Here is a 14,300-nt window from a genome sequence, read left to right as displayed (position 1 = left end):
TTTATGTACATGTGTATTTTAAAATGGATACATACTTATATACATAGAAATATAACAAAATATTTGTTTTAACTCCAAAAATTAAAAATGCCTGCTATATGAGCACTGTGTTGTTTTGCAATTCATCTATGGTGCATAACAATTTATTTTACTAGAAAGACGTGCTTCAAAAACATGCTGAAATGAATATGAATTTCAATACCTAGTCAATAAATGACCTGCCTTGTCATTACCAGTAATAAGTAGCTGTTAAACACAGCAGCACACGAATCAGAACTAATACTACAGTTTAAAAATCATGCTTCATTCTAAAAATGCCTACAATTACTAGTGCGTCACCTGTTTCAAGGTTAAAAAAATGAAAAAAATCTTTCAAAGCCACTGTATTTTGCAAGGGTACACAGAATAAATAAACCACTTGCTTGTGTGTCTAACCTTGGGGTGGTGTTGGAGTATATTATTAATTCAAGGTATGTTATGACTTTGATTTGTGTGTCTTAATGTAGAGTTAAGTTTTGTCTTTAAAAATATTGTCTGGTAGCTGTTTCCTAATGTCACTATACCAGATGTTGGTGTTGGAAGAATCAGACGGGCTATGCGAATGAATGAGCAAATGAAACAGCATCTGGAGTCACTAATCACATTCTGCCACTCAAACAATATGAAGTATTTTTACACTAACAGCAAGTTTTCATTTGTACAGTCACCTGAATATTGTCTAATACAGCAGCTCTTTGGAGAGACGTAAACGTTTTCAAAACATGCAAAGGGTGAAAAAATTTCAATGAGTGGTTACTGCATTCAAACATACATCTCCTATGTTATGTAAGCAAACCATACTTAGCCCTGGATTATTATTCTCTTTTTTTAATTTGTTGCTACACCACGTCTTCCAGATGATGCTGAAGCGAGACGGAGGTGTTCATGGACAGGAACTCCCGCCAGTTGAGGAGAAAGCCGTGATTGAAGTGTCCCGTGTCAACGATCAACCCCCACAGCTGGCTGCGCCCTGACTTCTCCCGCAAGGCAATGCATGCTTCTCGCTCTGTCACGTTGTAGCTCACATTGATCAGCTGGACGATAAACAAGTGCAGCAGCGCACCAGTCACGATGAAGCCGTACCAACAGCAAGTGAAGCAGAGCGCAGAGCTGAGCACAACACAGAAATTATGTCATCAATCAATCAGCGCATTTCTTTTTGTTATTAATTACATCTCTGCTAGAAAAAAAAAATATATATATATATATATATATATATATATATATATATATATATATATATAGATATATATATAGATAGATAGATAGATAGATAGATATATAGATAGATATAGATAGATATAGATAGATAGATAGATATAGATAGATAATTACTTTGAAAACTGCATAGTACAGTGTATGGAAGTGCATGGCAGGTCAAATTTTATAAAATGAGCTATAGCCACTTTTAAGTGTTATACTGTAGCTTGTGTTAGGATTATAAATTAGTGCACTGCACCACCACCCAGTGGCCAAACACTGTAATTTCTCTTTAAACAAATATGCATTTTCACCACATCTTCAGCCATAAACCAGGTGTGCACTGTTGACTGCGTTTAGCACTCAAACATAAATTCTGAATTGAAACTGTAGGAAACCAAGTCAAAGCGACAAAGATTTTAGTTAATGCATTGATCTGCTATTTTGTCAAATGCAAAGCAATAGCAAACACATACATACTGTATACCTGACTGTGTAAAGTAGGTGAAGATAAAATAGTAATTATTGGGTCATAAATGCATTATATTATATTTTAGTCTAAAACTTTTTTTTTTTTTTTTTAACAAATTTGGTGTGACCAGTTATTTAGTGGTCTCTGATCCCATGACCGTGCCAGCTTTCTCTTTTACCTCTAGGGTACCCCCTTTTACCTCTGGAGGACAAAGGCCAGCTGTGTTGGTGTCCGCTCTGAGCTCACTGGGTGCCTGGACGATGAGGAGAAACAGTCCCATGCCGGTTTTGCCTCTCTAACCCATGGGAGCGGTGACTTTGCACAGCCAGGACGTGAACCTGCACTGTATAGCACCCAGCACACCACGGCGCTACACTTATAAGGTGAGCCACTCGTGGACCCCCTCGATCTAAACTTTTGTCATGAAATTAACACTAACAAGTAAAATCTGAGAATAATGGCAGTATCTTTTGCCTAAACACACTAAATGCACACTGTTACCTGTACTGGTCGTAGACACCAGGGCAGTAGAAGAGGGCGGTGAAGACACTCTTTCTGGGACAGATGGAGCCCAGGGTCAGGCTGATCCCATACGTCGACGTGAGAAGGAAGAGGAGCAGGGTGAGGAGGAATGCACGGTGATTAGCCTGCCCCACGCAGCTGTTAATCCTGCTTCCAGGAAATACACAGAACAAACATAAAACAGCAGAGCCATGAACACCAAGTACCAGACTACACTGCCCACTCAGTGACATTCAGAGTCAAGAAACCAGAAGTCCTTCAATTAGCTAGACCACTGGGGCAACAAAACTGTACTTGAAAAATGTACTAGGGTAATTTATTTCAAATATTGCTAAAAAGTGAGTTATATGATACTATTTGAATCATCTCATTTTCCATTGACATCCCTCTCACGTTTTACGTGAAGAACTATTCTCAACCCAAGTAGAGTCCTGTGTAATCTGAATAATCCCCTTGTCAAGCATCTATGGGATCATTTGAACGCAAAGGAAATATATATATATATATATATATATATATATATATATATATATATATAAATATAATATATATTAAGGGTTTAAAAAAACTTCTCTTTATCCAAGTTGAAACTTTCAGGCAACCTTTTTATTCTGGCAACTGCTGAAGAAATTAATTTTAGTGTGACATATTTAGCAAGCTGATCAACTTAAAACTGGTTTCAATGTGACAAGTTGCTGGAGTATAACCCCTTCAAGCAGTTGCCTGAAAATATTGCTTGAAAGTTGCCTTGTGTTTCATAGTCTTTATACCGCAGGTGTGGGGAAGTGCTGCAGTGGAATAAAACTATGGATTCTTCCCAACTGTGCCACGTGGAATAAATACAAAACAAAAAAAAACTGTATTGTTTTATTAAAAGCATAGCACCCACCAAACACAGTGATGGTCCAGCCTCTGCACACATGCAACACAGATTCTGCAATGTCCGGCACGGGGAGGACGTACAATCTTACACACACGGCACCAGTTCTTTTTAACATTCTCACTATCAACCGCTGATTTTGTGTAACCCCCATTGTCCTTCGCTGGGTGAAAGCTGTGGTTGACCAACTCATAATGCACACCATTGGAAGCGACTTTGCTGTCTTTTTGTGGCTGCTTATGGTAATATTTTGCAGTGCTGTGAGCACCATCAGTCTCTTTGCTGCTCTCGATGTAGCCAGGGTTCTTCTTGGCTTGTGCCAGACACAGCAGTGTGAGAATTAACCCACTGGTCAATACAGTCAACTGAAGAAGGCTGACATCTCCCATTGGGACAACTTTAGTGAGAAATAGGTAGTACGTGTAGCCCAGCGAGAAAAGGGCCAAGCTTAGGAAGAACAGAGTATGACCCTTCCTGCGGTGAGTAACATAATAGTACCACAGAACAAAGACTGGAAGAGCGGTCAGGATGACGAGGGCCAGCAGGAAGTGCAGAGCAGCAATGTGGAGGAAGACTGGAAGCAGCACGAGCGGAGGCAGGATTGTGATGTCAACCCGCTGGGCTCCCGAGATCCAGGGCAATCGCAAACGGTCCGACAGAGTCTCCGCGACGCGAGACAAAGAGTCAGGGTTTAGAGACTCGCATTTGCACCACCTGTTGAACAAAATCAAATACATATAAATATTTGTATTTAATAGTATCATAAAGAATACTGTACCGGTGTACTTTGTTTACAACACTGCTGTTTTTTTTTGGTTTTTTTTTAATGTTGGAATCACTATATTTTTCCAGTAATATTTTATAATAAAATATAACTAAACCCTGAAGAGCGATGTGAATGTGCTGTGGCCTCCTCACCCTGTTCTCCAATATGTGAATCTGCCATTGTAAACAGAATGTGAACCCTGGCCCTGCAGTACGTGAACACAGTGCTCTCCACGCTCACTCCATGCATTAACTGTTACAGGACTCGTGTGCTCTCCTCCACGCTCACTCCATGCGTTACCTGTCACAGGACTCGTGTGCTCTCCTCCACGCTCACTCCATGCGTTACCTGTCACAGGACTTGTGTGCTCTCCATGCTCACTCCATGCATTACCTGTCACAGGACTCGTGCTCTCCTCCACGTTCACTCCATGCGTTACCTGTCACAGGACTCGTGTGCTCTCCTCCACGCTCACTCCATGCGTTACCTGTCACAGGACTCGTGTGCTCTCCTCCACGCTCACTCCATGCGTTACCTGTCACATGTCTCGTCCAGGTCCTCGCAGTTACAGCAGCAGGCCGCTATGTGGTTCTTCTCTCCATTGCGGTCCAGGTACTCACAGCAGCACAGAGACTCCTCTGTCTCTGGCAGTTTCAAGGCTTTCCTCTTCATCTGTGCCCTCTCCATGGCTCTTACAATCCTTCAAGAGAACACAAAGAGGTTGCACTTCTATCTGGTAACATGTAACTAAGAATCTATGTCATACTGTACATATCCCACAGAAAGAATATACGCCATTTATTTTAAATTGATCAAAACAACTGCGGCCCTTAAACAAGGGCGGCCATTATTAATAATACTATACAAACGTTGCAATATTTTATTACATGATTTTAGGCATTTTAGAAGTGGCGCTGAGAAAGGCTCCAATCTGCAGCATTATACTCTTGTGTTTTTGAGTCTTGAACACAGTACATTTACTGTATGGGGCAGGACAGGAAGAGGAGAGAGAACGGTAGTTGAGTGTGATGCAGTTGTTTTTCTTAACGAAAAATATTACCTCTGAATATCGGTTTGATTTCTGTTAAAACTAAAATATATCCTACTCGTTTTTTTTTTTCCTCACTAATTTACCAGCTTGTTTGTAATTTCTCTGTAAGAGAAACCCAAACTAAATCTTCTCATAGATAGTAAGCACAGTTTATATATATATATATATATATATATATATATATATATATATATATATATATATATATATATATATATATATATTGTACAGGGCTGAATAAAATTCCAATTGAATAAAAAACTAAACTAAACCCCCTACAAGAAATATCTTCAGCCAGCTTTCGGATAGCACTCGACTGTGACCGGCAAAGCTCTAAGTTCCGCTGAGTTTAAGTTTTCACCATCCAAGCTGACGATGAGGTAAAACAGACAGCCCTTGTTTTATCCTCTGCTGTGCTGGCAGTGAACTCTGCCGGGGGGCAGGGGGGGCTGGCAAGGGCGTGAAGGATTGCTGTGCTGTAAGTAGTTCATCTTGGGTTGTCTGTCGGGACTGTACCATAAAATAAAATGTGCTTACTAAGGTGTGTGTACATTAGTTTGTATTACATGGTGGATTGAGGCTGCAGTCTCTTTGGGGGCGTCACATGCACATAGCCAGAGTTGCGCGTTTCTTTATTTTTTGAGCAAGGGTAGAAAAAAAATACCTTTACGTTTCTTTATTGAGAGCGGCGTTTATTCAAAGGCGGCATCTATTAAAAATCTGATATCAGAGTGAGGCATTAATTCGAGGGCAGCGTCAATTTGAAGTAATACGGTATTAAAAAAAAAAAAAGCATGGCCTGAACTCAATCTCTCACAATAACTTATTGTGCAGTAAACACCCAAGCAAAGCGAGATCAAACTTAGCTAATCAGTTCCTACAATATAGCCCTTGTTAACAAAAACAATCACAAGTAGAAATCATGAACAGCAGGGCTAAATTCATCATGCCAAAAAAAACTCAAACTGTTTAAGATGTAGTATATATAAAACAAAATAAAAACAATTCAAGGACAATCATATTAGTACGTGGCTGTCTGTGTATGATCTTTGGGTTTGTCAAGGGTTACTGTTATCAGGTGGAAACCAGTGTCAGTTTTCTAGGTAATCTGATTGGACACTAGGAAACCAATACAGTAGTGTTTCCACTGCACAATGCTATGTTGCTCAGCTGCACCCTCAAACCTGTTATTACTATTCCCAGTTAAATCAAATCCCTTCCCAAGGTATTTACGCCATACTTCTTTTAACCACTACTCTGATAAGCCATGCGTTGGTTCAGCTTGGACTGAGAATGCTTCACTAAGACTTGTAGAGAAGAAATGCAGAGTCTTTTAGTGACTCTTAAGAGTTTTCTCACTAAAATAGCCTCCAGCTACTGTCCAGGTTCTGTTTTAAAGCACTGAAAAGTGGAACACATCTGAATATCTGAAAGTATAAAATGGGTGGGGGTGCCGGGCTGATAAGAATTGTAACAGATACATTGACTTTTATATCCAAGCATTTATGAAATATTGTTTATGAAACTATTTTTTGGTATTTTACATTAAAATGGTAAGATGAAGGGAAAATGTTAAAGTAAAGAACAGCCTGAAATGGGATCACAACTCCCAGTGGACAGACAGTAACTAGGACAGGACTTAATAGCTGCCAACAATAACCTCCTTCCTAGATATAGGTTCTATACTGGAGTTCCTGTGCTGGAGATCCTAATACCTTCCTTCCAAGGCAGTTACTACTGTAATTTCCAGAGTGGTCTGAAGTCTAAACCAGTCTAATTCTGGATATTTTCTCTCAAACCTTTTTCAGAAGGTTTTTTTTGTTTTGTTTACAGATGTATTTCCATGAAACTGTCTCCAGTTGGTTTGGTTTGGGGTTGAGTGTTTGTAGAATCAGCAAGCAATATCTAAGTACTGAATTGTTCAAAACAGGCTTTTGTGTGAAAGTACCATTAATTTCTTAGCGATTTAGCCAGCAGGAAGCTGCAGTTATGAAATTAAACCTGTACAGACAATCGATATAAAAATGCACTCTAAAGATGACGATGATCCCAACCTGGCTCTGAATTACATTTCAGATGTTGAAAATCAATCTTTCAAGGAGATTCCTATCGGTTCACACTGTCTGTTTTGCAGCATTAACACGAGAAAAACAAATATCGGAAACCCAAAAGCTTGGGACCCAGCAAAATGTTTTTGCTTATCGGTGAAAAGAAACATCCCACAATGCAGATCAGCACTTCATAAAAGCTTCTCCTGGTTTTAAGTTCAATCACATAATGCACTTTCAGCGCACTTTAACAAACACCAAACCACAGAGGACCAGAGTGCTCTGCTGTCTCTCACAATGGAAGTAACTTCATACTCTTGATTTAACTGTGGGGGAAGAAAAAAAAAAAAAACTCTCACCTGTGAACATGTACAGAACTACAGTAGACAAGTTACCCTCCTGCTACCATGGAATTAAAACCAACACTGGCACTTAAAACAGCAAAGCTTTATATTTGATGTTGTTAATTTACACACATTTTTTCAGTAATTGTAGTGTGTTTTGGAATACTGTCCGGTAATAAATTATCATGATTCATGTTACAATCACGGATAGGCTAGTTAATAGCGCTGTATTTTTACAACCCGATATAAAAGGATGCAACTTAATCTAAACACAAGTAGCTTGATCAGCAGAACAAGCGCGACCACAGAAAGGCAGCCAGTTAAGCAGCCCGGATTGTATCACTTTGTGTGCCAATACTAACCTGCGCAAGACACATTTTCATTAGAGGAAATCTAACCGAACAACGAAGTGTGCCCGTGACATACAGGTGACCAACAGCAGCTAGAAAATCAAAATCAGACTTCCAAAGTCCAGCCAACAGCAGCCGAGTGTCGGTTTCTTCAATGTAATTCACAGAATGAAGAATAACCTATTTTAACAAATGTGTGAAACACAGCACTGTCCATACATACAGGCACCTTCAATGTGGCTGTGCTGGAACAGCTGGTGAATAACATAATTTTTGACTGGTGTCAGAATCAGTTTGAATCTTGTCCAGGACCTAACTCAAAATAACTACTCGCTGGCCCAGAACAACTGTTAGAAAAGGAAATATCTTTTAAACGCATCTGGTGACATAAGCAAACTGTATACATGTGTTTTACCCACTCTGCATCTTCAATCCACTACTACTGTAAAGTGCCCACAATATGGTTTTACTATATGTGTGGAATATTGGCCCCAATTCAAAGTTGTTGGGGGGGGGGGTTGTTTTGTTTTTACCAACTTATTTTTTTTTGCAGTCAATTTCACAATTTTCAACTGCTTTAGAGAGTGTTAGAACATTATTCTCTTTTTCAAAGACACTTTTTTATTCTAAGTGAATCCTCCTTAAAAAAAAAAAAAAAAGTATTTAAACAGTCCTTAAAGTTTGGTAAATAGGTCCCATTGTACCAAATCAGCCCATGCAGAAACATGTTTTGCATTTATGTTTTTCACCCCTGAGTTGTAGCCTTCTGATGCTTCTGGTAGTGCCTGTATGAAACTGACATTGTGTAAAAAAAAAAAAAAGAAACAATTATATTGTGTAGTAACGATTACCAAAAAAAAAAAAAAGGTATTTTAGTTATTTAATTAATTTTAGTATTATTGTGGAACAGTTTTTAATCCAACTGAATGAACCTGACCAGCTTCTCAAGAGGACTATACACGCTCTGCTAAGTATGTGTGAACTACAACATAATATGTTAGGAACATGCATAACCCCTACCCCCATCCCCACACCATGGCTACAAAACAAACTAGAACCATGGACTACATCCATAACATGCATCAGTATTTCTAAATAACAAATGACTTGTTAGAAAACCAGACAATAATTCTTAAATACCCTTCAATAGCTCAGGTGGTCAGAAGTCAGTACTCTGAAAAAGTGACCTCAATTTGCAGTATATGGAACAAACTGCTAATATCCAGAAAAGATTTCAACAAATTTGCAAGCAAAAATCAAGATAGCTAGGAATAGGCTCTAAATATGTGAGCCAATCAGCTGTGTGTGTTCTCTGTTCATGACGCTTTGCGAAACACATATTCCTGCATTTTCATCAAAATCTCACATACGTTTTTCAATTCTAGCTGAAAATGACTTGGATTTGCGCCACAGTGCCTAACACCACTGCCTCAAGTTTCACACCAGCTGCTTCCTCCCCTCCACAATTACTTTAACTGATGTTGTTAAAATTAGAGATGGCAACCAAGCAACAGCGGCAATGCTAATTTTGATATGTATCCTCCTGAAAGACGTGGCTACAACAGCAAATTTCTGTTGTTGCAGATAGCCAATAAGTACTTATAAAACACTCAAATCTTCCAATTGAGTTACTCTATAATCAACACATACTGTTTGAAAGCGAGAGCATACCTAAGCACCTGCAACACAAAACTGCTATAAATAAATAATTATATAATAAAAATATCGCACATCTGCATAACAGTACCTGTTTATGTCTTCTCTGTGTCGTGTATGATTGTAAGGAGTTCTATTGTTGTTAACTTCTTTTAAAAGGCTCAAAACAAGCTCCACATTACTATATGCAAAGCCTTTCTAAAGAATATTTTTCAGCTTTCCCACACAGCCCTGGTTTGCAGTGCTGTCTGAATTGGCAGTCATGGTAAACACCTGAAGCACCTGCCAGCCCCCTTTGCTGTCAGGGCAGGGTGGGGCAGGGCAGGGCAGGACTTCCCATGTTAGATGTTCACTGAGCTGCTCCATTCACTTTATCCTCATCCTGACAGTAATGCCCGGATCTGAAGAACACATGAGCACATACAACTGCTCATCATTACACTGAGGCAACAAGAACTTCACAAAACACACACACACACACACACATTAAAATGATGCCTTTCTTGACAGCAGCTGCAGAGGACCAGTCTGTGTTACTGTCACATGTGGCATGCACAACACGTTTAAAGCAGTTAATAGCTTCAAATAGTTACCATTCAACTCTCTTGAATCATCCTGCTTAAAGCCTTCTGATGTGGTTCCAACAGAGCTGAAAGCTGAAACTAATGTCCAGGTCAACATGTAAAATTAAGCTATTTTAACTGTCATGATTTAACACTGCCAGCTTTCCGCTTTGAATAATACATGTGTCTCCTCTCCAGTCAACAAAAGCTGTATTATTGAGTGAACGATCAATGTTTTACCAGCAGGTCAATTGCCAACCTGTATGTAATGCCGTATACAGTAGCCCAAGCAGAACCATATAACAATGAATGCATGAATTAGCTTCTGTAATGTTACTAACACACATATATATATATATATATATATATATATATATATATATATATATATATATATATATATTTTTTTTTTTTTTTTTTTTTTTTTTTTTTTTTTTTACAAAGTAATAAAAAAATAAATAAACAGGAAATCTAATGTAGTATTGTGAAACCGACCTTCCTTATAGGCTACAATATTATGGTCTGTTCATGTATTTGTTAATTCTACTTTATGTTCTTCAGTTTATTTAAAAAAAAAAAAAAAAAAAAAAAAAAAAAAAAAGAAAAAATATATCTCAACAAAATTGAAGCATCAGTATAGAACTTCGTTCTACCAAGTTGGCATCCGCTCAAAATCAAAACGTATTGTCTCGGACCTATAAAAAAATAACTCCTAAAAGGAATTTAAAATAATGCCAAAATAAATAATATGAAATATAAAAAAAAATCGTCCTACCTGTGCGGCTGCAGATCAGCAAGTTACCCACGTTGCATATTCTGCTGCAAGCAATGCAAGGCAATCTACTGCTTAGGCAAACATGTCCCCCGTTTCGGTCAAAAAGAACACGTTTTGTGCGATTCGAATAAGGACAGCTCCCTAAGGATCACAAGGCAGTGCTGGGCATTCCTAATCCCACATACACCGAATTATATTATTTTAAACTGAAAGTGCATGAGAGTAATCCTGTCATTAGTACAATCGACTCGCCTGACACAATACACAAACTGCTGTGGCAACTTCCTGGACCCTCCTTAATCATGTGACATCACGATTCACAAACAGAACACTAACCCTTGGTTTTCCACAGGTGTCTCTGTTTCTCAAGACTCCTTCCATCTACCTTCTGACTCACAAGGGCTTCTCGCTTTCACAGTACCTATTCACTACTCAAGATAAGGACGTGGAGCCGCCAGAAAACACGTATTGTTTTGCTTTTTTGTGGAATGCATCAAAATAAAACGAACAACATTTAAATTCAGTGGCACTAATGTGTGCTTGCATCGCTATATGCATCCGTTTTTATATCTATTTAGTTATCTTTAATAACTTCCTACCGCCAAATTCTGTTATCCATTGAAGACCGCTCGCAACAGTGCTGGGTCAACAAAGGGAATGTGGCGCCCATGGGCGCCAAGCGATAACGAGAATGCACAGAGAAACGGGAATCCTGACAAAAGGGTCATAAGGGCTTTTCTTGAGGTAGGCTGTGTTGATAGTATTTCGTTTTTTTCTTTGTTGTGTTTCGGTTATTTGATTGAACCTCCGTAGTTTGTTGCCAGATGATGGTTTTAAGTGTTTCAAAAATAACAGCAACAAAGTCAATTTATTTGAAGTCTAGATGCCAAGACAACCCAAGGCACTTTGAGAAAAGGCACTTTGATATCCAATCAAACTGCTTGAGGAGCCAGTACCCATTGAAAGGTATAAAGAAGTCTTTGGTGTTTAGATAGAGTATAGGGGCATCCCAGATATAGGGTTGACACACATACAGTAATATTTGAAATAAAGTCATTCCAGGGTGGCACAAATGTGTTCTTGGTGCCAGTCAGAATCCTAGTGGATATATTTTGTACCAGCTGTAGTCTGTCAATTATACATGCAGAGAGACAAGTAAGAGGGGCATTACATGTGTTTAAATGAGAGGACATTCAGTCATTTGTGATTTTGTTTCTTACATACCTGACTATTATTATTAGTTGATTTAACAATATTGCCTTCTGTCTAAAAAAATGTACATGAAGAACCACATCACACGTGTGATGTACGTGGCTGGTTTCACATACCCCTATTAGCACTAAGCTAGCTTTAGCTAGATCGACTACCGTGAGCCACCTTACTTAAACTGGCATTGTTAAGTTAAAGTTTAGGGCTATTTGGGAGGTGTGAAACCAGCTGAAGGTGTGTGAAATAAGGATTTAGGTATGTGAGAAAGACTCCCATTGCAATTACATTTTTGGAGCTTAACCTACACCTCTTATGGGACTAATTCCATCCCTCATCCAAATGTGTTAAATTGATTCCCATTGGAACTGCCAAAACACATGTTGTTTGTTTGAAATACAGTAGGCGTACTGGGCTACCTGAGAGCTATAGTTAGAGAACAGGTTTGGTTTCTGATGCTGAACAGCTGTGCTCAGAAAGTTCGGAGGGATAAAGATCAGGACTTACCTGATAAAGGGTCGAACCCTTGAGGGGATCATCTCTGCAGGCAACTTCTTGCAGCCCTGCCCCCTGCCAATATGCAGACACTGAAGGATGTCAATAAACTGGACAAAAGTGCGATGCAGACCAACCTCTATTCCATGCCGTGGCGTCTTCAAAGATGGCAAACAGCATTCAACTTGGAGGGTGCATGGTTATCTTTTTCAGTCCTGTGCTGGCAAACAGGAACCAGCAGCTTAGTGCTGTGGGTCTTATGTCGGTGATGACATAACGTCACATGGTTGCCCCCCCCTTCCAAAGTTTCAGAGGTATTAATACACACCATGTCAACTGTTAATTAACAACTTTATTTAAGAGCAGTGCAGTTGTTCAGAATTTAGTGGGAAGGGAAGTTGGCACATCTTCAGTTGTAAAGTGATAATGTAGAAGCTGTGTGGATATGGGGTAGGATTTCTTTCATTCTAACAGGGGCACAACTAAAGACAGTATCGAAACACCTGCTTGGATAGATTTGAAGCTACTTTTTAAAGTATCAATCAAAAACAACTGGTCAAGCTTTTGCCCTTCGTCAGTTCATGATTTAAAGTGGTTGTAACTAACAGATAAATCCTATAAATCTTGCACTTCCTTTGTCTTTATTGGTCCCAGATGTGCAGTCTCAAAACATGATTTCTGGTAGCAAATGGAGAACTTTCTTTAAACAAGTGGACAACATAATGCAACTTTCAAATGCATGTTTGAAACCTGCACATTTGCTGCCTGTAGTGAAAGGAAATGCATGACTGGAAAGCTCTACTGAACTCTTTCGCTTGCTACAGCACTTTACAGCTGTTGTCCTGTTTGTTGTACATCAGGTTAATAAACAGTAAAATGCTTGAAGTTATTGAATAGAAACTGCAAGTAAAACTATATATCTGTTCTGAAGGACAGGCGACGATACTAAAGTGAAAACTGGCACTTTTTGTGTTGTTGACGTTACATTATTGTTCTCTCTCTCTCTCTATAAGGTTTCTAAGACAGGGATTTTTTTTTTTCATATTCAGTACTGCAAGAAACTAATATCCCAGCACATTGTGTAGTTTTCACTGTTTTTCCCCTGGGAGAACATTCCCAACACAAAACAGTTACTTAAAGTGCTGGTTCTACAATTGGACACAAGTTTACTTATTTTTCATTCAAAAAGGCTGTTTCATACTGTATGAAAGCTGTGCTCAAAATTATGTGACATTAATGGGCCATACCAACTCAACCAGATCTCGGAATTATTTAGTAAACATTATTATTTGAACTGAATTAACTGGCTAACAGAGGGAGAGATGGACACTAGTCAGTGGAACTTTGTAGAGATGATCTTTTGGTACATTTTTCTGAACGTTTAAATGCTGTGCAGGTGTCAGCGTTTAAACGTTTAAACCACAGCTACATATACACACTCTTTATATTACATTCTGATGTATACCGACAGGCCTGGTCAGTATTTAGCAAGCAAAGAACCCCTAAATAAGCAAATAAAGTTTTAACATCGCAAAGACTTAACAACAAAGTAAAACAAAAATAAAACCAAAGTATATATTGAATTAGGCCTGTCACTCGATTCAGATGTTTGATGGGTTAATTTATGGGCATTGGTTGATTACGGTAGATTCATCCCTGCACATTTTTAAGCTTATAGCGGCTGTCCTGCATGTAATACTAAAAAATCAATAGAATCTACAAAAATAAATAAAAATAAGCCCAATGGGAATTTGGTCTTTTTAAATGCATTTGTATTATTATTTTTTATCTTAGTAAATGTCTCTCTTTGTATTAGTGCTGTATTATTGAGATGTGTTGGCCCTGTGAGCACAAAGTGAATATACTAAACTAAACCTTTTTTTTTTTATTTATTTATTTACATTATATTATATTCCAAACACAAAACAAAACC

General features: G+C 38.6%; 1 protein-coding gene across 4 annotated transcripts; it reads right to left on the bottom strand.

Annotated features, from left to right (window-relative positions):
* Window positions 1-78: 78 nt before the first annotated feature.
* zdhhc23b (zinc finger DHHC-type palmitoyltransferase 23b) lies at window positions 79-12,588 on the bottom strand. Of its 4 annotated transcripts, none has more exons than XM_041233061.1 (5): window positions 12,505-12,588; window positions 4,415-4,579; window positions 3,123-3,827; window positions 2,213-2,380; window positions 79-1,149 (listed from the first exon to the last, which is right to left on the bottom strand). In XM_041233061.1, exons 2-5 carry the CDS (start codon window positions 4,564-4,566, stop codon window positions 879-881), a joined length of 1,296 nt encoding a protein of 431 aa, XP_041088995.1. In that variant the 5' UTR covers window positions 4,567-4,579; window positions 12,505-12,588; the 3' UTR covers window positions 79-878. The 4 variants fall into 4 exon arrangements, with proteins under 4 accessions (XP_041088995.1, XP_041088992.1, XP_041088996.1 ...); XM_041233058.1 differs by lacking the exon at window positions 12,505-12,588 and adding an exon at window positions 12,380-12,491; XM_041233062.1 differs by lacking the exon at window positions 12,505-12,588 and adding an exon at window positions 9,420-9,704.
* Window positions 12,589-14,300: the final 1,712 nt, after the last annotated feature.

Source organism: Polyodon spathula, chromosome 30, assembly GCF_017654505.1.
Source record: "Polyodon spathula isolate WHYD16114869_AA chromosome 30, ASM1765450v1, whole genome shotgun sequence".
Lineage (NCBI taxonomy): Eukaryota > Metazoa > Chordata > Actinopteri > Acipenseriformes > Polyodontidae > Polyodon > Polyodon spathula.
This window is presented reverse-complemented; position numbering and strand designations above follow the sequence as displayed.

What these genes read in the sequence shown, in the direction of transcription:
- zdhhc23b (XM_041233058.1), bottom strand. Translation starts at nt 12,411, where the DNA reads ATGATCCCCTCAAGGGTTCGACCCTTTATCAG. An exon ending in AGGGTTCGACCCTTTATCAG is followed by an intron (nt 4,580 to 12,379) that starts GTAAGTCCTGAT and finishes GTTCTCTTGAAG; the next exon opens with GATTGTAAGAGCCATGGAGA. An exon ending in CTGGACGAGACATGTGACAG is followed by an intron (nt 3,828 to 4,414) that starts GTAACGCATGGA and finishes TTTGTTCAACAG; the next exon opens with GTGGTGCAAATGCGAGTCTC.